The sequence below is a fragment of the Mobula birostris genome, chromosome 24 (assembly GCF_030028105.1).
Source record: "Mobula birostris isolate sMobBir1 chromosome 24, sMobBir1.hap1, whole genome shotgun sequence".
Taxonomy (NCBI): domain Eukaryota; kingdom Metazoa; phylum Chordata; class Chondrichthyes; order Myliobatiformes; family Myliobatidae; genus Mobula; species Mobula birostris.
This window is the reverse complement of record NC_092393.1, coordinates 59,925,574-59,950,785: the sequence shown is the minus strand read 5'-3', so window position 1 is coordinate 59,950,785 and position 25,212 is coordinate 59,925,574. Positions and strand designations below refer to the sequence as shown.

At 44.5% G+C, this 25,212-nt stretch overlaps 1 protein-coding gene across 1 annotated transcript in view; it reads left to right on the top strand.

Annotated features, from left to right (window-relative positions):
* The window catches only part of LOC140187266 (uncharacterized), a 158,703-nt gene that overhangs the window by 35,654 nt on the left and 97,837 nt on the right, over positions 1–25,212 (top strand). The window contains exons 6-12 of the mRNA XM_072242400.1: positions 9,563–9,907; positions 15,988–16,610; positions 17,275–17,403; positions 17,930–18,127; positions 20,413–20,553; positions 22,210–22,470; positions 24,849–25,023. Coding sequence (XP_072098501.1) covers positions 9,563–9,907; positions 15,988–16,610; positions 17,275–17,403; positions 17,930–18,127; positions 20,413–20,553; positions 22,210–22,470; positions 24,849–25,023 — 1,872 coding nt within the window. The remainder of the gene's footprint in view (positions 1–9,562; positions 9,908–15,987; positions 16,611–17,274; positions 17,404–17,929; positions 18,128–20,412; positions 20,554–22,209; positions 22,471–24,848; positions 25,024–25,212) is intronic.

Sequence of the window (25,212 nt, the reverse complement as noted above, 5' to 3'; positions counted from 1 at the left end):
AAGTTATGGTATTGTTGCACTGTGGTAACTATATGTTATAATTATGTGGTTTTGTCAGTTTTTTCAGTCTTGGTTTGTCCTGTGTTTTGTGATATCACACCGGAGGGAATAATGTATCATTTCTTAATGCATGCATTACTAAATGACAATAAAAGGGGGCTACGTGTCTTCATAATCATAACATATTGTGAAAGGGCAGCTTGTAATTGAGTAACAGGATATATGCTTGGAAGAATGCAGGACTGATCAAATGAATTGAAACTGAAAGTTAAGTCATCTGTCAGGTTTTGAACAACAAGACTCATGCTCAGTTTTCCTTTAAAAGGGATTCTGTGTTTCAGTACTGGAAACATTTTACTTCTAGAGCAACAGATCTGTGAATTAATTATCAAGTTAATCAAGGAAGGGTTACTATATGAGGAACATTTGATGGCTCTGGGTGTGTATTCACTGGAATTCTGTAGGATGAAGAGGGATCTCATTGAAACCTATTGAGTGTTGAAAAGCTTCGACAGAGTGGATGCAGAGAGGACGTTTCCTATGGTGGGGGAGTCTAGAACCAGAGGACACTGCCTCAGAATAGACAAGTGCCCATTTAGAACAGGAATGAGGAGGAATTTCTTTAGCCAGAGAGTAGCAAATCTGTGGAATTTGTTGCCACAGGCGGCTGTGGAGACCAAGTCATGTGGGTATTTTTAAGGCAGCGGTAAATAGAATCTTGATTAGTCAGAGCATGAAGGCTGGAGATTGCAGCTGAGAGGAAATGAATCAGGTGGAGCCAACTCAACGGGACAATTCTGCCTCTATATCTTATGGTCTTTATGCACTCAGTGACCACTTCAGTATGTACCTCCTGTACTTAATAATAAAGTGACCACTGAGTGTATGTTTGTGGTCTTTTTCTGCTGTAGCCCATCCACGTCGAGATTCAATGAGCTGTGTTTTCAGAGATGCTGTTCTGCATACCACTTTTGTAATGTATGGTCATTTGAGCTACTGCTACCTCCCCGTCAGCTTGAGCCAGTCTGGCCATTCTCCTCTGACCTCTCTCATTAATAATGCATTTTTACCCACAGAACTGCCACTCACTGGATTTTTTTTTGTTTTTCAAAGGTTCTAAGGTTCATGTTATTGTCAAAGTGTGCATGCACAATACAACTCCGTTATTTGTCTTCTCCAGATAGCTGTGAAATACAGAAAGACCATACATCAACTCCACCCCCCTTCCCCCTCCCCATTCTCTGTAAACTTCAGAGATTGTTGTGCTTGTAAACCCCAGTAATCAGCAGTTTCTGAGGTAGTCAAACCACCCTGTCTGGCACCAACAATCAACCCACGGTCAAAGTCACTTAGATCACATTTTTTCCCTGTTCTAATGTTTGGTCTGAATAGCAACTGAACCTCTTGACCATGTCTGCATGCTTTTATGGACCGAGTTGCTGTCACATGATTGGCTGAGTAGATATTTGCATTAACGAGTGAGGAGTGACCTGGTGAACATATCTAAATTCACTCTTCTTACCCGCCACAGTCTGATTTCAGAATGGCCCGTGAACATACCTTGCCCTTCCTCTTTTGCTCTGTCTGTCTGTCTATTTCTATGACTTCTTGCAGTGTACTGCTATCACAAGATAACACGTTTCGCAACACACGTCTGCGATAATAAATCTGTTGCTGGTTCTTGCTTTCCTGCCAGAATCATGACATGAACTATGTACTGTGGAGAGCATCATCGTCTGGTGTTGGGTGGGGTGGGGAGGTGGCTACTGCACAGCATTGAAGTCAGCTGCAGAGAGGTGTAAACTTTGTCAGCTCCATCATGGGCACTAGCCTCCGTAGTATCCAGGACATCTTCAAGGAGCGATGCCTCAGAAAGGCACTGTCCATTGTTAAGGACTCCCGTCACCTTGGGCATGCCCTCTTCCCATGGCTCCCATCAGGGAGGAAGTACAGGAGTCTGCAGGCACACACTCAACGTTCAGGAGCAGCTTCTTCCTTTCTGCTACCTGATTTCAGAATGGACATCCACAGGGATCGGTCCCTCCACGACTCCCTGATCCACACGTCCCTCCCCATGGATCTCCCATCCGGCACTTATCCCTGTAAACGTAAATGCTACACCTGTCCCTACACCTCCTCTCTTGCCAGCATTCAGGGCCCCAAACAGTCCTTCCAGGCGAGGCAACATTTCACTTGTGAATCTGTTGGGGTCATCTATTGCATCCAGTGCTCCCGGTGCGGCCTCCTCTACATCGGTGAAACCCGACGCAGATTGGGGGACCGCTTCGTTGAGCACCTCCGCTCCGTCTGCCACAACAGACAAGATCTCCCAGTAGCCACCCACTTCAACTCTGCTTCCCATTGCCCTTCAGATATGTCCATACATGGCCTCCTCTACTGCCATGATGAGGCTAAACTCAGGTTGGAGGAGCAACACCTCATATACCGTCTAGGTAGTCTCCAGCCCCTTGGTATGAACATAGAATTCTCCAACTTCCGGTAATTCCCTCCCTCTCCCTTCCTCTATCCCTATTTCACTCTACCCCCTCCCCCAGCTGCCTATCACCTCCCTCATGGTTCCGCCTCCTTCTACTACCCATTGTGTTTTCCCCTATTCCTTCTTCACCTTTCCTGCCTATCACCTCCCTGCTTCCCCCCCACCCCTTTATCTTTCCCCTTACTGGTTTTTCACCTGGAACCTACCAGCCTTCTCCTCCCCACCCTCCCCCCACCTTCTTTATAGGGCCTCTGCCCCTTCCCTCTACAGTCCTGACGAAGGGTTCCAGCCCGAAACGACTGATCTTTACCACGGATGCTGCCTGACCTGCTGAGTTCCTCCAGCGTGTTGAGTGTTGATTTTAGAATGGACATTGAACCCATGAACACTACCTCACTTTTTATTATTTCCTATTTTCACCATCTATTTAACTATTTTATTCAAAAAAATCCAATTCTTTCTCTTTTATTATGTCATTGTACTGCTGCTGCAAAGCTAGCAAGTCTCATAACATATGCCAGTGATATTAAACCTGATTTTGACTTTATAATTTAAACAAGCTCAATATTTTCCCAGTAAGGTTTCGTTACCTTGGTTGCTCGAAAGCACTACTCATTTGTAACTGATCAGTTTCAGTTTTGTTTCATCATCTCTTTCTCTGGCGTGTCATTGGATGAGCAGCCTGTAGCTGACTCATAACAAGGAAGGAGACTCAGTGTTTTAAAGAGAACGTTTTGAGGAGAGCTGTTGTCTGCTTATGTTTGGCTCAAGGGCTGATCGTTCTGTCTGAATTTGTACTCCGTTTGTATGGTAAGTCCAAACCAGATGCTGTATCAACGTTGTTGCATGTCAGCTTCAGCTAGTGTTAATCTTCAAGGTTGTCTGTGACTGCACTTCAATAGACAAAGAGAATTTCATATTTCCTGTGACACTTAGAAAACAGAAGGTAACACTGCTGGAGGTTTTTCAGCTGTTTTGTAATTTAAGTATTTTCTTATCTTAAATCACAATTTATTTTTGTAACTTCTGTACCTGTCTCTGGAAAACTAAAGGGATTCCTTTATATTCTCCCCCCGCCCCCCCCCCCAGTGTAATTCATGTCCTATCCCTTCAGTGGACTGCCCGGTGACTGTTTTTCAGAATCAGCTGCTGGGAAGAATGCCAGTGTAAATTCATGAATTATATGTACACTGTTCCTGATTGGAGGACTAGCAGATTTGTCAAAACTATTATCTGATGATCTGGTATACCATGGAGATGCAATACATGATGAAGGCTTGCAGTATTTATTTTATTAGGTAATACTGAAACATACCATAGCAGGATGTTTATTCTTTGAAGTTCAGATATATGTTAAGTGATATGCATGTTAGTTAATGCTAACTGCGCCGAGGATCATTACCTTGTCGTGCTGGAGAGGCTTGTGAGTTCCTGAGTTCCCGAGAGCGATGCTGTTCGGAGCTTGGCTCCTGTGGCGGCGAGGTTAAGGAGGGGGTTCTGGACAAAGAATGGTCCAACCAAGACCCCAGCGGTGGAGCTGGCAGAAGATGTTTACACATCACTACGGCAGTGGAGGCGGAGGAAGGCTGCAGAGACAAGACAAAACCTGCTGATGCCAGGCAGCCAACACAGCGCACGCACAATGCTGGAGGAACTCAGTATCTATGGAAAGGAGCAAACAGTTGCAGTTTCAGGCTGAGACCCTTCTTCAAGACTGAGCAGGAAGGGGCAAGATGCCAGAATGAAATGGTGGGGGGTGGGGGGGGGGCAGGAAGAGGCTAGCTGGAAGGTGATAGGTGAAGCCAGGTGGGTGGGAAAGGTCAAGGGCTGGAGAGGAAGGAATCTGCTAGGAGAGGAGAGTGGACAAAAGGAGGAGGGGACCCAGATATTTATACCACCAGGGTGGAGGCTATTCAGACTGAATATAAGTTGTGGCTCTGTCACTCTGAGAGTGGCCCCATCTTTGGCACAAGAGGAGGCCATGGACTGACACGGAACAGGAACGGGGATTGGAATTAAAACGTTTGGCCACCGGGAAGTCCCGCTTTTGGTGGACGGTGGGGAGGTGCTCGACAGCAGTGAAGGGTCCCCAGTCATTATGGTTGCCGTGCTACTGGACCTCGATCCCAATCTGTCAAGGACTGTGTAGTGGCCACTGTTGCATCAGCCCCCCATGTTAAGCAAAGTCACACACAGGTGTTCTCCCCACTAGGGAGACTATCATACTGCACTCAAAGATTACACTACTACTAGTTCATACAAAGCAACCAATCAAAAGTTGATGAGCCTTCTGGTGTTAATTATAAACAGTTTTAAAACGTAAGTATTTCCTTTTACTGGTTAAAGTTCTAAGTACATTTATTATCAAAGTATGTATGAGTTAAACAACCTTGAGGTCAGTCTGCTTGCAGGAAGCCATAAACAAGAAACCCAAAAGAGCCCAATTTTAGAAAAAAAGACCAACACCCAATGCACAGAGAAAGAGGGGAAAAGAGAAAAAAATCGTGCAAACAGTGAAAGCAGGCGACAGCGTTCAGAACGAAAGTGAGACCGTAGCCTGGAGCAGCTGGAGTAGGAACGTAGCCTCGTCCTGATTCATCACACAGCGGGCAAATCCTCATGGAGCTCGCAGGCACGAAGCCCGTAGCAGGAAAACAACCTCCGCCTCAGCGCTGCGGCGACAGAGAGCAAAGGAAACGTCGCGGAGCAGCAAGAACCGGCCCGGCCCTCAACTCCGGTTACGCACCCTGCCTCTTCACCCTATCTGGCCCAGTGTTTAAATTGTCCAAGCACCTGGTCGTCCTCTGCACTAGGACCTGGGCTGCGCCGCATCTATACACTCTGCGCCCAGATCCTGCTGCCACACACTGGCCCATATACGGCCTTTCCACAGCGGCCTGGCACTTGGATCGATCCAGCCTCACTCTCGGTGCACAGGGTCCTCCACACCCACTTCACCCCAGACTGCATGCTCTGGCTCTGACTCCAACTCCGTTCGAACACGCCTCGACCTCGCTCCGACTTTGCATCGCACCCGCACGCCTCGACCCTCAAGTCAGCCTCACCTTCGCTCACCTCTTCATTGTGTGCAGTGATAGTTCACCACAATTTTCCACAGGAAAAAGTGTTACTTGTAAAGTATTTCGTTGTTTTGCCTAACTTGACATTGAATTCACCCATTCTTACTTTCTGAATGCTCTTGCAGGGGATCTTGACCTAGGGGTTGTTGTTTAAACAAAATAAAGGTTTTCCTGCCCCCCCCCCCACCTTTTAATTTTGGAACACTTCCTTAAAGGACGGTGGAAGCTGAGCTTTTGAATGGACGACGCAGTAGTGTAGTGGTTCACATAACTCATGTAAAGTTTTACAGTGCCAGCGATCCACGTTCTCTTCCCACCGCTGTCTGTAAGGACTTTGTACGTTCTCTCCGTGACTGCACGAGTTTCCTCCGGGTGCTCTGGTTTCCACCCACATTCCAAAGACGTCTGGGCTAGGGTTAGTAAGTTATGGGTTTGCTATGTTGGCATTGGAATTGTGGCGTCATTTGCGGGCTGCCCCCCAGCACATCCTTTTGGACTGTGTTGGTTGTTGACACATTTCACTGTAGGTGTCGATGTACATGTGACAGATAAAGCTAATCGAATAGTAAGACAGAGCAAGATAGATTGTTAAGCAGAGGATTAAAAATGACTGGAATGCGGATTTGGAGACAACAGTCAGATGTGCCGTGATCTTAATGAATGACAGAGCAGGCTGAAAGAGCTGCGTGGCCTACACCGGTTTCTAATTTGTAAGTTCCTATGTGTACTTCATCCCATAGTCCCTTTCGTTCAGTCTGTCTGAAAGACTGAAGCTGGACGCAGTCAGGTGCTTATTAACTCCGGGTTCAGGTGTCTGCTTTCTGCCTCTTAGCTTTTGCACTTTCTGCAGTTTGGTGTATGTTAAAGTTTACAAATTGAAGCTCACAGTGTGAACGATGTGTTTTGATACGCTGCTACAGTAAGTGTGATCTGGTACATTTTCCTACCTTGCACCTGAGGGGTTCTCATTGTATCTTTGCAGTGATATCAAATTTTAAAAACGACGGAATGTGAAGTTGAGGAAATATAGAGTCATGGTGCTCAGGAGCAGCTCCATCGGTCTGTGTTGACCTGTTAATCTGCCTAGTCCCAGAGATTTAACTGTTTCTTGTACTCACTTGTATGTAGGGCTACTTTTCACTTCCTAATTTCTTTTGAGAATGGGGTGAATCACTGTGTTGAACAGCTGCAGTCCTGCTGCAGAAATTGTTGCATGCCGGAAGGTTTCAGGATTGGGGCCCCAGTGTTCATGAAGAGAGAGCACCATATTTCCAAGTCTGGATGCTGCGTGACTTGCAGGTTGTGTTCCCAAGGGCCTCGATGCCCACATCCTCCTCGGTGCCGCAGATTGTGGGTTTTGGAGCTGTTAATGAGATTCGCCTCGGGGGTGGGGGAGGTAAATGGAGTAAATGCAAGCAGGCTTTTTCCACTGAGGTTGGGTGGGACTGCAAGTAGATATTATGGGTTAAGGGTGAAAAGTGAAAAGTTCGAGGGGGAACAAGAGGGGGAGACTTCTTCACTCAGAGGGTCATGAGTTGGAACGTGCTGCCAGCACAAGTGGTGCATGCAAGCTCCTTTTCAATAGCTGAGAGAAGTTTGTATGAGTACAGAGATGGAAGGGGTATGGAGGGCAGGGTCGATGGGAGTAGTCAGCTTAAATGGTTTGGCATGGATAAGATGGGCTGAAGGGCCTGTTTCTCTGCTGTATTTTTCTATGACTCTGCTGGATCTCTTGTGTATGTGTTTTTTTTAAAAAAAGGAAAAATTCAAATATTTTTTCAGGAAAAGCACACTAGGAGAACTACCATCTTTGCCACCAGGGATGGCATGTTACCTCATTCAGCTTCAGCCAATGGGGTGAAGCTGCCATGTCTTAAGTTCTGCATTGTGATGATGCTTTCTGCTCGTGACGCCGCAGGTGTTCAGGGCAGCAACGAAGATCCTCCATCTCTCTGTCTGTACCGTGGCACACAGATAAAGAAGGATTCTCCATTGCTTTTTCTGTAACAGTTTTCTTCTACCAGTCAAGGTTGTTAGCCCTGAGCTGAACCCCCGAACCTGGAGGGCTGGTGGACCACTCTTAGTCTGACCTGTACCCTTTGACCTGTTTGGCATGGGCAACCCTACCCAAGAGCCAAAGCATAAAGCCCTGACTCTAGCCAACTTCGCTCCCCGGGTCACTGAGGCACTCAAGCCTCCAAACCCTACAACAAGGTTGTGTTCCTCTTGGAGGACTGTATGACAAAGCATTATTTAATAATTTATTTAGAGGTACAGCCTGGTAACAGATCCTTCTGGCTCAGTGGGGCCTGCACCGCCCATTTACACACACGTGACCAGTTAACCTTCTAACCCGGACGCCTTTGGAATGTGGAAGGAAACCGGAGCACCTGGAGGAAATCCGTGTGGTCACGGGGATAACATACCATCTCCTTACGGGCAGCAGCGGAATTGCACCTGGGTCGTCGGTGTTGTGAAGCGTTTCGCTGACCGCTACGCTTCCGTACCGTATTCCTTCACCTTCTAAATTATAATTAACGTTGCCGCTTTATAAAACGCTGGTTAGGTCACATCTAGAGTATTACGTACAGTTGTGGTTGCCCCTCCCCACTGTCAGAAAGATGCTGAGGCTTTGGAGAGGGTGCAGGAGAGGTTTATCAGGATGCTGTCTGGTTTAGAGGGCAGGTGCTGTCACGAGAGGCTGGGTAAATGTAGGTTGTTCCCTCTGGAGTGTTGGAGGCTGAGGGGAGATCTGATAGAGTTTAAGAAGATTATGAGAGGCATAGACAGAGTGGACAGAGAGTATCTGTTCCCCAGGATTGTCATGTCTAATACTAGAGGGCATGCATTGAAGGCGAGCGGGTGTAGTTTCTTTCAATCTTTTTATTAATATCAAATTCTCAAACATTACAAAGAATTGATACAAAGCTATTGGGATTACATTGTTAATAATTAGTATATATAGATATAAACACAGTTAATACACAGATATTAACCTCCCAAAATCTTACAGAGTACAAATATAGTAGTATATAGAAAAAAAACATAAAACTATCATGGAAAAAGAAAAAAGAGGAAAAAAATGCCCCAATAAGAAAAAAAAAACCCTAATCTACATCAAACTAATCAACTAAACTAAAAAAAGCAAAAGAAATGGGCTATTATCAGATAAAACCAATAATGTCATTAACTCTGCTCCTCTCTTCATATATTTAAAAGTGGCAGAATAGAATTGGAGAGGGTCAGACTACATCATATGAAAGTATTGAATAAATGGCCTCCAAGTCTCTTCAAATTTAATATTAAATTTGAGAGGGGGTAGTTTCAAGAGGAATGACAGAGGTAAGTTTTTTAACTCAGAGTGGTGAATGCCTGGAATGCACTGCCTGGTGTGGTGGTAGAGGTAAAAACATTAGAGGCTTTTAAGAGACATTTGAAAAGGCACATCAATGTAAGTAAGATGGAGGGATATGGACATGGTGTAGGTAGGAGGGATTAGTGTTTGGGTGTTTTTGATTGGCTTTTTAGCTGGCCTCTCCCTGTGCTGTACTGGTCTATGTTCCAATAAAGGAAATAATAATCTCAGAGCAACACACACAAAATGCTGGAAGAACTCAGCAGGTCAGGCAGCATCTGTGGAGAGGAATAAACGGTCAACATTTCGGATAGGGAACGTTCATCAGGACTTGTCTGCACTTAAGTTATTCTGCAGATTTAGTGGATTCTGGTGTGGTAAATGTAAAACTTTACATGTATTTGTATGATTCCCTCTGGCACAAGGTTTAGGAGCTATAAGACCGTAAGAATGGGAGCAGAATCAGGCCATTCGGCCTATCAAGTCTGCTGTACCATTCCAGCACAGTGGATTTACTTTCCCCCTCATCCTTTGGAAAATGTGTATCATATGGAGTTTCCTATACACCTGATTATTACACACAGGACCTTTATCCATTGTCTAATTCAACATTTCTGCTTTTGTTCACAGTTCAACTCATGGAGCGACTGAGAAGTCAGATCTTGGAGCTGTTCAACTCTGAGCCTGGTGGTATCCCCGAGGCAAAGCTATGTGAATATTACTGCAAGAAATATCGGCAGAATTTAAAACTGAGCAATTATGGATTTAGCAGCTTGAAAGAGCTGATCAAGAATCTGGGCGATGTGCTGGAAGTAGTCGATGTGCCAGCGTTAGGCAACGTGATCAAACTGAGGACCAAACAAGAGGGACAGAACAACGTTAATGGAGGATTGTCAGCTTCGGTGCCAGGTGCTGCTGCAAAGAGTGTGGATGTGCCCATCAGATACTTCTCAGCTCCTCAGATGCCTCCCTTAGGTACCTAAATATTTTAAATTGTTGATGTTAAAACTCTCCCTTGTGAAATAGAAATTATGAGAAGACAGTCAATATTAGAGAGACACACATAAACTACTGGAGGAACTCAGCAGGTCATGCAGCATCTGTGGAGGGAAATAAACAGACGACATCTTGAGCCAAGACCCTTCATCATTGTCAACACCAGACAGTTTGAGTCCCGGAGAAGGGTTTTGGCCCGAAACGTTGACTGCACTTTTTTTTGCATAGATGCTGCCTGGCCTGCTGAGTTCCACCAGCATTTTGTGTGTGTTGCTCTGGATTTCCAGCATTTGCAGATTTTCTTGTGTTTATGAAGTAAAGTCTACTTTGGATTTCATTGAGGCAGTGGCTGAATGGGCTTTTTTTTTTGTTCCAATGTGTTTATTGTAAAAGCTTATATAATTTATGTTTAATTGATGTTTATTTCTGGTGAATTCTGCTTATCTGATGCTGTGACTGTGATACTGCTGCATTAACACTTCCTTTGCACCCATCCATACACGTGCATGAGCACGTGACAATGAAATCTGACTTTCACGTGTATATCCCACTCTATCTTCCTGTCCTGTCTACATTCACATTGATACCCATAATGATCAAGTATCTCTGTATCTGAATCTTGATTATATTTCATTGTCTGATCTTTTGAGGCAGCCAATTCAAAGGTTTATGATCCAGTAAGTGGGAGAAAGCCTCTCGATCCCATCCTCCCTCTCCCCTGTACCTCCTTCCCGAAGTCTTTTCTTGCTGCTACCATCAGGAAGAAGATACAGGAGCCTCAGGACTCACACCACCAGGTCCCAGACCAGTTGTTACCTCTCAACATCAGGCTCTTGAACCGGTGGAGATAACTTCACTCACCTCATCACTGATCTGTTCCCACAGCCTCTGGATTCTCTTCATCACATGTTCTCAATAGTTACTGTCTTTAAAGATTATTTATTATTATTAACTTGTCTTTTTTCATAATTGCATTAGGGTTACGGTTTGTTGTCTTTTACACATTGGTTGTCTGTCTTGTGTGCGGTTTTTCATTGATTCTGTTGTGTTTCTTTGTACTTACTGTGAATGCCTGCAAGGAAATGAATCTCAGGGTTGTTTATGGTGGCTAATACTGTATGTACTTTGATAATAAATTTACTTTGAACTTTTAAAAGGATTACCCTTACCCAGAAACTACAAACTTTAATTTTTCCAGTGGTACTTTTTCCAAGTATTGAAAAAGACTCATTATTTTGATTTTCTGTCTCTCAAAGATTGTTACATGTCTCAAAGCTCCAGGTACATAGTGTATGTATCATCATATTTACTCACTGCCCGTTACACCATTGGTGTTTAGGGCAGCAATGAAGGTCCTCCATCTCTGACTGTCCTTGGCCATCTTCTCTATTGTGCCCCAGAATCATCATTTCGACCTCCACCGTACCTTCAACTTGGTATGGCGCCAAGTTCTCTTCAGTCTCCCGCGTTTCCTCCGCCCCTCGGGGATCCAATGAAGTGCTTGGTCTTCTTTCATTGTACCAAGAGCTTCCTCTTGGTTTTCACTACTGTCAGTCCTCAGGTATAGAAGGATTCCTCAGTACTGTTTCCGTAACAGTTTTGTTTGACCAGTCAGGGTTGTTCGCCCTGAGCTGAACCCCCGAACCTGGAGGACCAGTGCACCACTCTTAGTCTGGCCTCTACCCTTTGACCTGTTTGACATGGATGACCCTGCCAAGAGACAAAGCACAAGGCCCTGACTCCAGCCAGCATCGCTCTCCAAATCACTGAGGCACTCAAGCCTCCAAACCTTTGAGAAGGTTGTGTTCCTCCTGCAGGTATGTCACCATATAATACCTGGAGATTCATTTTCTTACAGGCATGTATGGGAAAATAAAGCAACACATAGAGTTCATGAAAAGCTGTATATAACCAAAGACTGACAAACAACCAATTTTTAAAAGAAGACAAATTGAGCAAATTATTTTTTAAAAAGTTAAATGAATAGTACTGAGCACATGAGTTGTAGAGTCCTTTGAAAGTGAGCCTGTAGGTTGTGGAGTCAGTTCAGTGTTGAAGTGAGTCAACTTATCCATGCCAGTTCAGGTTGTAGGTTAGTAACTGTTCCTGAGCCTCGTAGCGTGGGACCTGTACCTCTTACCATGGGACCATCAGATGGTTATCAATGTGCCTGCTGCTCTTGCCCCTCTCTGTCACTGACTGTCAGGATGGTTAGAATCTCCTGTTGGTGATGGTCATTTGTGGAATGCGTGGGCTTCCGTAACATGAACGTTAGTTGCCGCTATAAGACATAGGAGGAGAATTGGGCCGTTCGGTCCATCAAGTCTGCTCCACCATTCCACTATGGCTCATTTATTATCCCCCTCAACCCCATTCTTCTGCCTTCTCCATGTAGCCTTTGATGCCCTTACTAATCAAGAACATTTCAACCTCTGCTTTAAGTATACCCATTGACTTGTTCTCCACAGCCATCTGTGGTAAAGAATTGCACAGATTCACCACTCCCTGGCTAAAGAAGTTCCTCCTCATCTCCGTTCTAAAAGGATGTCCTTGTTTTTGAGGTTGCGCCCTCTCCCACTATTGGAAAAATCTTCTCCATGTCTACTCCATCTAGGGCTTTCAATATTTGGTAGATTTCAATAAGAATACCACCCCCCCTCCCCCCATTCTTTACCCAGAGCCATAAAATGCTCCTCATTTCTGGGATTATTCTTGTTATCCTCCTGTGAACCCGCTCCAATGCCAGCATGTCCTGTCTCAGCCCGCGTCTAATGTTATGAGTGCTGCTGTGTGCAGACATGGCCTGTTTCATTTTCTCGGGATTGTGAATGGAACTGACCATGGTGCAGTTTCCAGCAAATATCCTCACCTCTGATCTTGTGATGGAGCCATGGTCACTGATAAAGTAGCCGTAGATGTGGTCAGAGCATTACCTTTAGCAACTTCTGCACTGGAGTCTAAGGACTGGCCTGGCTAAGTTACAAAAGGTTCGCTAAGTTTCAGAGAATGTATACAGTATACAACCTGAAATTCGTCCTCTTCACAGACATCCATAAAGCAAGAAACCCCATAAATAGAATGATAGAAACATTGAAGCCCCAAAGCCCCATTCCCCTCTCTTCGCATTGTCTGTCTGTCTAGGTACCATATCCGATGCGAACGTTGGTGACCATAGTTTTCCATATAGATCTATCCCTCGTTTTTTGGATGACTTCCATTTCCTCGATGTGTAGCCACCTGGCTATGCTTTTGATGTACATAAGCCAAGGTCTTCCTCTAGGTTTGCTCCCCTCGATCTTTCCAGAAGGTACGAGTTTTTCTAGTTCATCTTTCCTCATGATGTGTCCTAGGAATCTGAGTTGTCTTTCTCTTATTGTTGGTATGAGTGATCGAACTGCTTGGGCTCTTCTGAGAACTTCTTCATTTGATGTATGTGTGGTCCATGATATTTTTAACATTCTCCCGTAGAACCAAAATTCAGCTGCTTCTAGTCTCTTTTCCATTGCTGGGGAAATGGTCCAGCATTCACTTCCAAAAGTCAGGTTAGAATAAATGTAGCACTGCAGTATTCTGTTTTTAGTGTATGTGCTCATCTTTCTGTCTGTTAATATGGTCTTCATTTTTCGCATCAGCAGCAGTAAAAACATTGACCTCTCCCACTCTCCCCTCCACCTGTGCCAACAGAAGCACTGCCCTGGCTGCCCCCATCATGCAAGCAACAGCATTAACCCCTCCCACCCCAAAGTGTTCTTGATCCAGAGTCCCTCAAAAACTACAGTCCACAAACCAGCACTTGGGTATCAGTGACAGGCTGTCTTTCCCACAACTAGCGCAATGAGAGCACAACTGTCTGCTGTCAAACCATGACTGGCCATTGTAGCGTGCCACTTTATTGAGAATCCGGAGAATCATCAGCCGGACGGCAGCTCATGCATTCTCTGCGGAGAAGTGTTGGCTAACTTTTTGGATCAACCCACTGCTGATTGGGAAATGCAGATTTCGCAAAAAATGAAACAGTCTCACGCAGAACCAGCTCTTCGGCCCAGGATGTTTTGCCGACCTTTTAACCAACTCCAAGATCAAACTAAACCTTGCCTCCCACTCAGTTTCATCCATGTAACTACCTAAGAATTTTTTAAATGCCCCTAATGTTTCTGCCTCTACAAGTACCCCTGGCAGCACAGCATGTTCCATGCACCCATCCAAAAAATAAACAGCTACCTCTGACAAGAGGATGATGGTAGAACTCTACAGGACATACAGGCTCTATGGCCCACTTTTGTCCTGACCTTTTAACCTACTCTAAGATCTATCTTACCCTTTCCTCCTGCATAGTCTTCCATTTTTCTATCCATCTGCCCATTTAAGAGTTTTTTAACTATCCCGAATCTATCTATAGATCTACGTTGTCATAGAAACCCAGCTCAGAAAAAGGCCCTTCAAACCACTAAGAACGTAGAACACTACAGCACAGTATAGGCCCTTCGGCCCACAATTCATTGCCGACCTTTTAACCCTCTTTATGATCAAATTTCCATTCTTCTATTGTCCATCTGCCCATCTAAAATCCTCTTAAATGTCCCTCATCAATTCATGAATGTGGTTTGAAAGCAGTTCACCTTTACCCCTCAACCATCTTGTTATTGTTCCTTGTTGGAATTTGTTGAACGCAGATCTCCTGTATCAGTGATGCAGATCTCCTGTATCAATGACTGTCCTTCAGCATTGGCTAGTAACAACAGGGGTTCCCAACCTTTTTTGCACTGTGGTCCAATTTATTATTGACAATATTCTTGCGGACCGGCTGACCTGGTGTGGGGGGGGAGGGTAGGGTTGCCAGCAGACAAGAGTAGCAGTTAAATACGTTGTGTTTACCCTGAGAAAGACTACAATGACCATGAAGCCTTGCGCGGGCGTGTTTGTGCCAATTTTCTTTCCTACAAATCATTTTTTGGCGATTCTGATCGGGGCTGGGGGGTGTTAATCACGACCAGAATATCGGTGATCAGTGGCTAATACACTCAATTTCGTTTCTAAAAGGGCTTATCTAACGAATTTAATATTAAACACAGCGCATATTTTCCTCGCATGAATATAGTGATAAGTCAATTATCGGGAGGACAGGGGAGCTTGAAGTAAGTGTTGAACGAATTTCCAGTAGAAGTGGTAGAGGCAGGTTCGATATTATCATTTAACGAAAAATTGGATCGATATATGGACAGGAAAGGAATGGAGGGTTATGGGCTGAGTGCAGGTCGGTGGGACTAGGTGAGAGTAGTGTTCGGCACGGACTAGAAGGGCAGAGATGGCCTGTTTCCGTGCTGTAATTGTTATATGGTGATATAAGTCACTTATAAGTCAATAGCATCATAACATTTTAAGTAACGTTTGGATATTAAACACACACTACATATTCTTCCCGTATGAACATATAAAATCATTGCAACACACCAGTATCGCTGAATCAGTGGGAGCCCTGGGCTGAATAATTGTTCCCTGCAACAAGACGGCCCTATCGAGGGGTGATGGGAGACAGCGATACTCGAAGGGGGTTCCTTATGTCCAGTCTATTCCGCAATTTGGTTTTCATTGCATTCATTGCAGAGATACGTTGGAAATGGAAGCAACGTTTTCAGTGCTTTCGTGGCTATCTCAGGATATTTAGCCTTGACTTTGATCCAGAATGCCGGCAGAGATGTTATGTCAAACATACTTTTCAGCCCGCCGTCATTTGCAAGCTCGAGGAGTTGATCTCCTTCCCACGCTGACATGGATGGTGCGCGTGTGTTCAAGCTCAACAATGCATGACAGGGAATGAGGAGAGGTGCGGCTGACTTATATCGTTCCTTGCGGCCTGGTAGCACATGCTTTACGGCCCGTTACCGGTCCACGGCCTGGTGGTTGGGGACCGCTGACTAACAACATTGCTTTTTCCTGGAAGGAAATATTAATCAATATCTTTGGGTGAATGTTGGATTCAGTAGCAGTTATTGCCATTGGACTGAAATGGATCAAACAAAAGATTATATTTTCTCTCTCTCCCCATATTTCTCCCACAGCTCCTGCCAAGGTAATGGGGATGCAAGCTATTCCATTGAATAACCTTTGGTCTGCCCTCCCAGTAAGAATGCCATTGGCTTCCAGACCAACAGATCAAGGATTGTTACCATCTCCGTCAACAAGATCTTTGGAGAACTGCTCTGATCTAAGTACAAGACCAAAAGGTGGTAAGGAGGGGGAAACTGTGTACAAAAACTCTTTACCCACAGCAAATTTCAGCCAGCCTGCATCAAGTGGCAAAGCAAATCCTGAATTGCAGCAACTTGAGTCGTCCATATTTAATCAAAATATCAATGGTTCAGCCGCAGGAGGACAACGTTCAGCCTCTCCGGCACCTTCATCAGTGTCTTCAGAAGACTTCCCTGCATTGACAAAACTAAACCTGAGGAAGATCAAGGAAGAGGAACTGAAGAAGAAAAGGTCAATGCATCGATATCCCCAAAGTTATTATAGGCAAGTAAGGGAGGAGCAAAACTCTGTAATGCAGGAAATCGAGATATCGGCCTCTGTTAATCTAGGTCGCCAAAAAAGCCCACGCGTCACTTTGGAAGAAGTGAACCAACGAGCTGAAGAGTTTATTCGTGCTCTGGCTGCTGAAGGGGAACAAGTTACTGAAAAGAAGGTAAAAAAAAAAAAAAATCTCTGGAAAGCAGCACTTTACTGGCTTCTGACAAGGCGAAAAGCACAGGTTGATATAAATAGAGACTCTGACTCCCACGGGCTGTCATATATTCATATTCACAGACATGTACCCAAGGTGCTGGAGGAACTCAGCATTTATGGAGGAGAATAAAGAGTCAACGTTTTAGGCTGAGACCTTTATGTCAACTGTTTACTCCCCTCCTGTGTTGGTCGTTACCATTCTGGGATGTTAGCCCTGAGCTGAACCCCCCCCAAAGCTGGAGGACCAGTGAACCACTGTTGGTCTGGCCTCTACCCTTTGACCTGTTAGGCACATGTGACCCTACCCAAGAGCTCAAGTATAAAGACCTGACTCCCAGCCAACAGGGCTCTCCGGGTCATTGAGGCACAGAATCCTCCAAACCCAACACAAAGTTGTGGTCCTCTTGGACGTTGTAACAAATAAACCTAATCTTAAAGACTCAACAGATCAGACAGCATCTGTTGAAGAGGAAACGGGGATAACATTTCTGGTCCAAAATGTTGTTAGATCTGAAACGTTACTCTTTTGTAGGTTCTGCCTGATGTGCCGAGTGGGTACACCATTTGTTTTAACTTTAGGTTTCCAGTGTCTGCTTGTTTGTAATATTTTTTTTTTGATGCAGGTATTGACTAGAGTTTGCAGATCCTTCAGAGTGGAGAATTTAAGAATCCTTGAGATCTGGCCTCCTAATAAACTTTCTGCAATTCAAGAACTTCGACAGACACAGCGAGAAATCACCACTTACATTGAGGTAATAGTCAGGATTGTTTGATGCCATTTCCAGCACACAAGTGTAAAGGAGAACAAAGTAATTTTTACTCTGGATCTGATGCAGCACAAAAAAAACCACACAGTATGATAAAGAGCACAATAATAAAAAACCACAATATATATAAATACATAAGATAGACATACAATCAATGTATATAAACTATAAAGTAATGCTAGGCACATGATTGTCTGTACATAAGGTGGACTGACAAGAGATGATGAAGCAGTGATGGTTAGGATAGGATGGGGTGGGTTAATGAATGGAGGTGTTGATTGGCCTTACTGCTTGGGGAAAGTAACTGTTTTGGAGCCTGGTGGACTGGGCGCGGCCTGCTCCCTGATGGGAGTGGGACAGGTAGTCCATGAGCAGGTAAATGCTCATTATTTGGGTTATATTCTAGTAGAATATTGTCTTCTCTTTAGAAGTGACTCGATGCATGTGTCCTAGCCCCTGTGAATGGCAAGATGCTTTTTTAACGAAGGATGTTGTTATTTTCTACTTCAAGGCTTTTGAGAGCAATAGGTGTGTTTGCACTCTCTATGAGTTGAACCAGTGCTTGGCAGCACTGAAGAACAAGCAAAGCTTTGAAGAACTGAACCTTGGGCCTTTATGCAAACAGCCTCTTGTGCACAGGATATTCAAAGTGCCTTCGACAATGAAGGATGAAGATATATTTGAAATTGAGACGGTGGATATTTTGCAGGTACTCTACACAACGTCTTTGGAGTGAAATCAACTTTTATTTCAGTTGGATTTGCATCTAATTCAAAATAATAAACCAATAAAATAATATTTTAGTATAACTTCAAAAAAAGTTTAGAAGTTTAAGATAGTTTATTGTCATTCTTCAGTACACAAATGTAAAGGAGAATGAAATGATTGTTATTCCAGAATTATCAGCGGATTCGTTGTACTTTAAGTTGCAATGCAAAATATAAAAAATAAATCAGTGCAAAAAAGAGCAAAGCAGTGGGGTAGTGTTCATGGACTATTTAGAAATCTGTTGGTGGGGAGGAAGAAGCTGATCCTAAAACATTGAATGAGTGTCTTCATTGCTACTTCCTCCCTGATGGTAGCAATGAGAAGAGGGTATGATCTAGATGATGAACATCCTTAATGATGGCTGCCAGCTTCCTGGGACCTCGCCGTTTGAAGATGTCCTTGATGCCGGGATGACTAGTGCTCATGATGGAGCTGGCCAAGTCTACAACCCTCCGGAACTTCTCTAGATCCTTCGAATCGGCGCCTCCACACCAGACGGTGATGCAATCAGTCAGACTGCTCTGAACGACTGAATGAAATACCGCTTGAAATATTTCTTAATGAAACAGAGTTACATTTGGAGGGAAGGATCATGAGAGGTGACTTGATAGAGGTGTACAAGATAATAAGAGGCTTAGATCGAGTGGCCAGCCGGAGGCTTTTTCCCAGGGTGGAAATGGGTAATATGAGAGGGCATAATTTTAAGGTGATTGGAGGAAAGTTTAGAGGGGATATCGGAGGGAGGTTTTAACACAGAGAGCGGTGGTAGAGGCAGATACATTAGGGGCATTTTTGGAGACTCTTAGACAGGCACATGAATGATAGAAAATGAAGGATCTTAAGCAGGTTAAAAGGTCGGCATAACATTGAGTGCTGAAGGTCTTGTACTGTGCTGTAGTATTCCTTGTTCTCCCTCAAATCCTTGTCTCACTTCCACTTGCCACATCTGGCCACTGGGGAGTGAATTATACATTCTGGGCACTATAGGGTAGAGAAGTTTGTTAATTCCCTGTTTAATCCTTGGTAGCCATCAAGTTGGTTTCAAGTTGTGCTTTTCCTTCCAAGCAGAATGTCAAATGTTGAAGAGTTCTGTTAGCTCAGTGCCAAGATCATTTTTCATTACTGCAACAGGGTAGACTATGGACGCCAGTTTTAATAGTCTTGTTCACAGTCAGGATCAAGTAGTGTGCATATTTAAATTGTGGATTTGTGGATATCTGCTTTCCAAAAGAATGTGGTTCCCATCATGAAGAGTAGAGTTGTATAATGGCCTAATTGGGGCTACAGTTTGCAGAGTGCTTTTACAGCCCCCATTGTCTTGGGTTGAGTTCTGATTCTATCTGTAAGTAATCTGTACGGTCTCCCCATGACTACATGGGTTTCCCCCGGGAGCTCTGGTTTTCGCCCAGAGCTCAAAAATGCATGGGTTTGTAAGTTAATGGGTCACATGGGTGTAACTGGGTGGCGCGGGCTTGTTGAGTGTAAGGGCCTGTTAACCATGGTGTATCTGTAACGTATCGATGTAGTCATAAAAAAGGCAAGACAGTGGCTATACTTTATTAGGAGTTTGAAGAGATTTGGCATGTCAACAAATACACTCAAAAACTTCTATAGTTGTACCGTGAAGTGCGTTCTGACAGGCTGCATCACTGTCTGGTATGCAGGGGCTACAGCACAGGAACGAAAGAAGCTGCAGATGGTTGTAAATTTAGTCGGCTTCATCTTGGGTACTAGCCTACAAAGTACCCAGGACATCTTCAGGGAGTGGTGTCTCAGAAAGGTAGCGTCCATTACTGAGGACCTCCAGCACCCAGGGCATGCCCTTTTCTCACTGTTTCCATCAGGTGGGAGGTACAGAAGCCTGAAGGCACACACTCAGCAATTCAGGAACAGCTTCTATCGGATTCCCAAATGGACATTGAACCCTTGAACACCACTACCTCACGTTTTTGAATATACAATATTTCTGTTTTTGCACATTAAAAAAAACCTATTCAATATATGTAATTGATTTACTTGTTTATTTGTTATTATGTTTTTATTTATTGTTTTTCTCTCTGTTAGATTATGTATTACATTGAACTGCTGCTGCTAAGTTAACAAATTTCACATCACATGCCAGTGATAATAAACCTGATTCTGATTCTGCTGGTGTTCTGCTTCATTGTATTTACAGACACTCATGATTTGCTTTCTCTCCCCCCAACCCATTCTGCCACCCTCCAGAGCCTCAACACATATAGAAGATCTGTCAGAGCAGCTAAAATAGATTTGGCTGAATTTATAAAACACCTGGCTGATCGATATCACTGTGATTCGCCATACGATCTTGGCATCAGAATTACCAGCATTGGCCTTCCGTTATCGGTAAGTTCCTTTTGTTTTATTCACTACGTAAAGTCCAGTGTTTGGGCGCAGTGCCTAGCGTAAGGCTATTACAGCCCTAGTGACCTGGGTTCAATTCTGTCACTGCCTGTAAGAGGTTCGTATGTTCTCCTCGTGACATGTGGGTTTCCTCCGGGTGCTCCAGTTTCCTCCCGCATTCCAAAAGCATACAGATTAGTAAGTTAGTTGGTCACATGGGTGTAATTGGGGTGATGCGGGGTCGTTGAACTGGAAAGCCTGTTGCTGGGCTATAACCGCCAAACAAATAAATAAACTAATAAAATGTTGTGCTTCGGATGTTAATGGATTTTCTCTCCCATCCAGGTCGTCACCTAGCCTACTGAAGGTGCTCAGTGGGATATCACAAATGGATGAATGGTATAGCACAGAAACTGGCCCTTCAGCCAACTCATCCAGTAGGCACCTTCCCTTAGTAACAAGCTGCCTGAGGAACCCAGCGGGTCATGGGGCATCTGTTGAGACAAACGGATGGTTAATGGCTTCAGGTCGATGCTGATGCTGCTTGATCCACTGAGTTCCTCAGGACTTCAACAGACCTCCTGGTTCAGCTTGCTGGCGTAGTGGCTGGTGTAATGCTTTACCGCATCAGCGACCGGGGTTCAGTTCCTACCACAGTCTGTAAGGAGTTTGCACGGTTCTCCCCGTGACCGCATGGGTTTGCCTGACTGCTCCCCTTCCCTCCCAAGCTTAGAATTAGTAGGTTGTGGGCTTGCTGCTTTGGTGCTGAAAGCATGGTGACATTTGCGGGCTGTCCTCCAGCACGTCCTGCACTGTGTTGGCCATTGACCCAAATGACGCGTTTCACTCCCTTGTTTCAATGTGAATGTGACAAATAAAGCTCATCTTTGAAGGTATCGTTCATTAAAAGGTGGACTCCTAATCTCCCAATCTACCTCGTCTTGACCCTTGCACTTCTGTCTACAAGAGTTCCACTAACTGCAGCGCAGTATTCTGTTTCCTTTTTTTTAACTACATCAGTATACTTGTGTGTGGAATGATCTGTCTGGTTGGCAAACAAGCTAAAGCTTTTCACTATGTCTCGGTGCATGTGACAATGATAATCCGTTCCAGCAGTTTATTTTGTTGCTCCAGACTCCAATATCTGCAGTCTCTGAGGACTCCACGTTAACCCGCTGCTGAGTATTAGATCCATTGTGTCTATGCTGAAGACACTTCTGAAATGCTGCCAGTAACCCAACTTCAACTCCTGTCTCAGGCTGTGCATTCTAGGTACTCACCACCATCCTTTTCATATTGCCTCTGAACCTCTTCCCCATGTCCTGTAGTCTTCACTACCTCTGACCAGGGGAAACATCTGCTACAGAATACTATATCTATACTCCTCATATCTTACTCGTCCCCCATCTCAGAAAAATCGAAACCTGGGTCTCATCCTGAAACATCGACTGTTTATTCCTCTCCGTAGATGCTGCCTGATCTGCTGAGCATTTAGTGTGTGTTGCTCCAATCATATCCTCTCACGATGACTTTTTGTTTTTGCAGTTGAAATTAAATTACTAACAAATCCTGCTAATGAGGGAGGAAAAATATCCCTGAAGGTAAGCAAAACGAATTCCTAACCATCTCTCTAAAAATGTTAAAATTTCTGTTAAACAGACATTGACGAAATCTGCAAACAGTGAGCGCAGTGCTTTGGAAGCGGCAAGAAATCGTATTCAGCGAGAAATAGAGGAGGAAGTACAGAGTCGGATGAACAAAGTTAAGAGGAACCTGCTTGACCCCGCTAGTGGACCGCAGCTGTATTCAACCAGTGGCTGCCTGGATCTCCGCAAACAGTATGCCACAAACTCGGCAGCAGAGGCAGTTCTTCAGGTTTTCATGAATGCAAAGGAGGTTTTCAGTGAGAAAATGGCTAAGGTACTAATTACATCTTTTCAACATGCTATGTTCTTCCTTTTACATAGATAGATATACTTTATTAATCCCGGGGGAAATTTGGATTCGTTACAGCCGCACCAACCAAGAATAGAGCGTAAATATAGCAATACAAAAACCACAAACAATCAAACACCAAAATCCAAACTATGCTAGATGGAAAATAAGTCCAGGACCAGTCTATTGGCTCAGGGTGTCTGACCCTCCACGGGAGGATCTGCATGTTCGATGGCCACAGCAGGAATGACCTCCCATGCTGCCAAGTGTTGTATCTCGGTGGAATGTGGCCGAAATCCAACAGTAAAAAGTTCAATATCCAGTCTGCAAACACGTTCCTCGATCGTAATATGCCCTGGATTGCACCATAGCACCCAACTCCTTTACGCTTACTGCTCTCAGTGCACTTCCAGTCAGGCGGAACAGTATTACCCACCGAACTCCTCTTCTCCAAAAGTCTCTGTTGTCTCGACCTGGTCCTCTTTCCTTGACTTTGTGATCCCCCTCTGCATCCTCTGTGTGTTTTCCTCCAGATTTCAGCAGGGGTGTCCGCCGCTCTGCTCACTAAACCGGCCGGCATTAGCGGGTCCATGGAATACACAATGCGACCTTGCTTCTGTCCCGCGTGTTGGGATGTAACCATTTCCAGCGTAAAAAAAGACCCAAATAAAACACTCTATACCAGCATGTTAGAGAGGGTGCAGCTTGGACGTGTTACCGTGAGAGAAAAAAATACAAAAATAACGTAAATTAAAAAGTAAGAAGAAGAAAGTAAGAATAGATCGGAACGGCTGTACCAGGCTGCGTGCACGACCGGCGCATGCGCACTAAGATACATGGATGAAGCTCTAGCTATTTGTGAATTGAGGCTGAAGGTGATTGACTATGGGAGCAAACTTTAAGAGGAGCAAGTGGGGGAAGTAGAGTTAGTGAGTATTAGGTGTAACATGGCTGAGAATCTTCAGTTATTTTGCTTCGGTGCACCAGTAAGATGCCTGTCACCCTCGTCTGGCCCTCGCTTTTCTGCATGTTTCCTCGTGTTGGAAACTACAGATTTTTGAATAATACTTTTTATAAGATATGTACTTTTTAACAAACTCGTGTATTTTTGGCAGTATGTGGTGGTTCATCCCCACTCACTGGCAGAAAGCGGTATAGCAGCTAAACTAACGGTTTATCACCTTTCTCGTTTTTCATTGGCCAGGTATTAGCGCATTACCCATGTGATGTCATGGTAGCCTATACTAGTTTATTCCTATCTAAGGAATTTCTTATCTATAAAAGTGATGGATTTTTCAGAGGCGTCATCTCTATTCCTTTTGTCGTCGCATCCATTCACCTCTTGGCACCGTTCCTCAGCTCTTTATTTAGTTTGTTTAGTATCTGAATGTTCTTACTTTAAAATAAACTAAAATCTTAGAATTAACACCACTCGTGATTCCCGACTCCTGGAAGATCTCTAAGGATCAGAAAATAAATGGAGAGCCAACCCTCAGAATGTAGAAGGGTACAACATGGAACAGGGCCTTCAGCTCACAATGTGCTGCTGAATTAATCTAACCAATAAGCCATAATTAATTAATCCCCCTTCCCCATGCATGGACCATATCCCTCCTTTCTCAGCATATCGATAGACCTATCTAAATGCTTCTGTGCTCTCTGCCTCTACCACCTCCCTTGGCAGTGCATTCCAGGACCCCACTAATCTCTTGGCTGAAACTAACAGTAATAATTTAAGTCCTCCATTGGTTGGGTCAGCCATGGACGATGCATCCCAGCTGTCTACATGATACACAAGCCAGGGCTGTACAATTTGGAAAGCAAGCTGTTGCCCACGCAACGGGCTGCCCCCCCACGCACCTGATAAATCCAAAGGACCGGCAGAGATCGATACCAGCGGCAACACAGCAGCTGCCAGTCAGCTTTGAACTTAGTGTGGGTCTGCCTTAGGGACTCCAGCCGTGGATTTTCTTCAGGATCCCCACGAGTGGGTATAGCTGCAAGGCAGAGGAGGTTTGAGATCAGAGTGTTCCTTCTCCCGGATAAGGTACCAACCATGGCTGATAATTCCCTCCTGCCCAAAACGACTGGTTTTAAGGCAACAGTAACCCACCTTTGCCTCTTTTGTCAGTAAAAATGGATCTACCGGGCTTAGTAACTAAGCCAAACGTGAAGGCCAGGAGCTGTCCTCAGTTGTCAGAGGCTATTTGAGAAGCACACCATTGGGAGCATTTAATACATAATGGGAGATTATCACCCCCCCTCCCCCCCCCCCAGCAGTAACCACCTCAAGGATCCAGTAATAATTTATTTCCACAATAATAATGAAACAATAATAATTTAGTATTTGTATTAATGCTCAGTATATCCAGGACTTTCTGGTGAAGGTGGGTGATAATCGCTTGGCCCGATCACTTTTTCAACTTGCCATTTGCTGTGGTTCTCTGGAAGCTCCTCGAGACTTGGTGGCTAAAGAGAAACCAAATCAGCCAACAATGAATGCATCAGGGGACCAAGGAACTCCACTTCCAAGTGAAGGTGAGTTGTGTTCTTCCTGCGCGAGAATTCCATTTCATTCAATCCAGAGTAAAAGATACCATCAGAAGCGAGTAGTCTACTGTACTTTTTTATTTTTAAAGTTTTGAGTGAAACTTAAGTAATTGAAGCATTGGATTCAAGTTGTGATCTGCTACACTGCTAACTCAATCCCCGTCCACAGCATGGTGC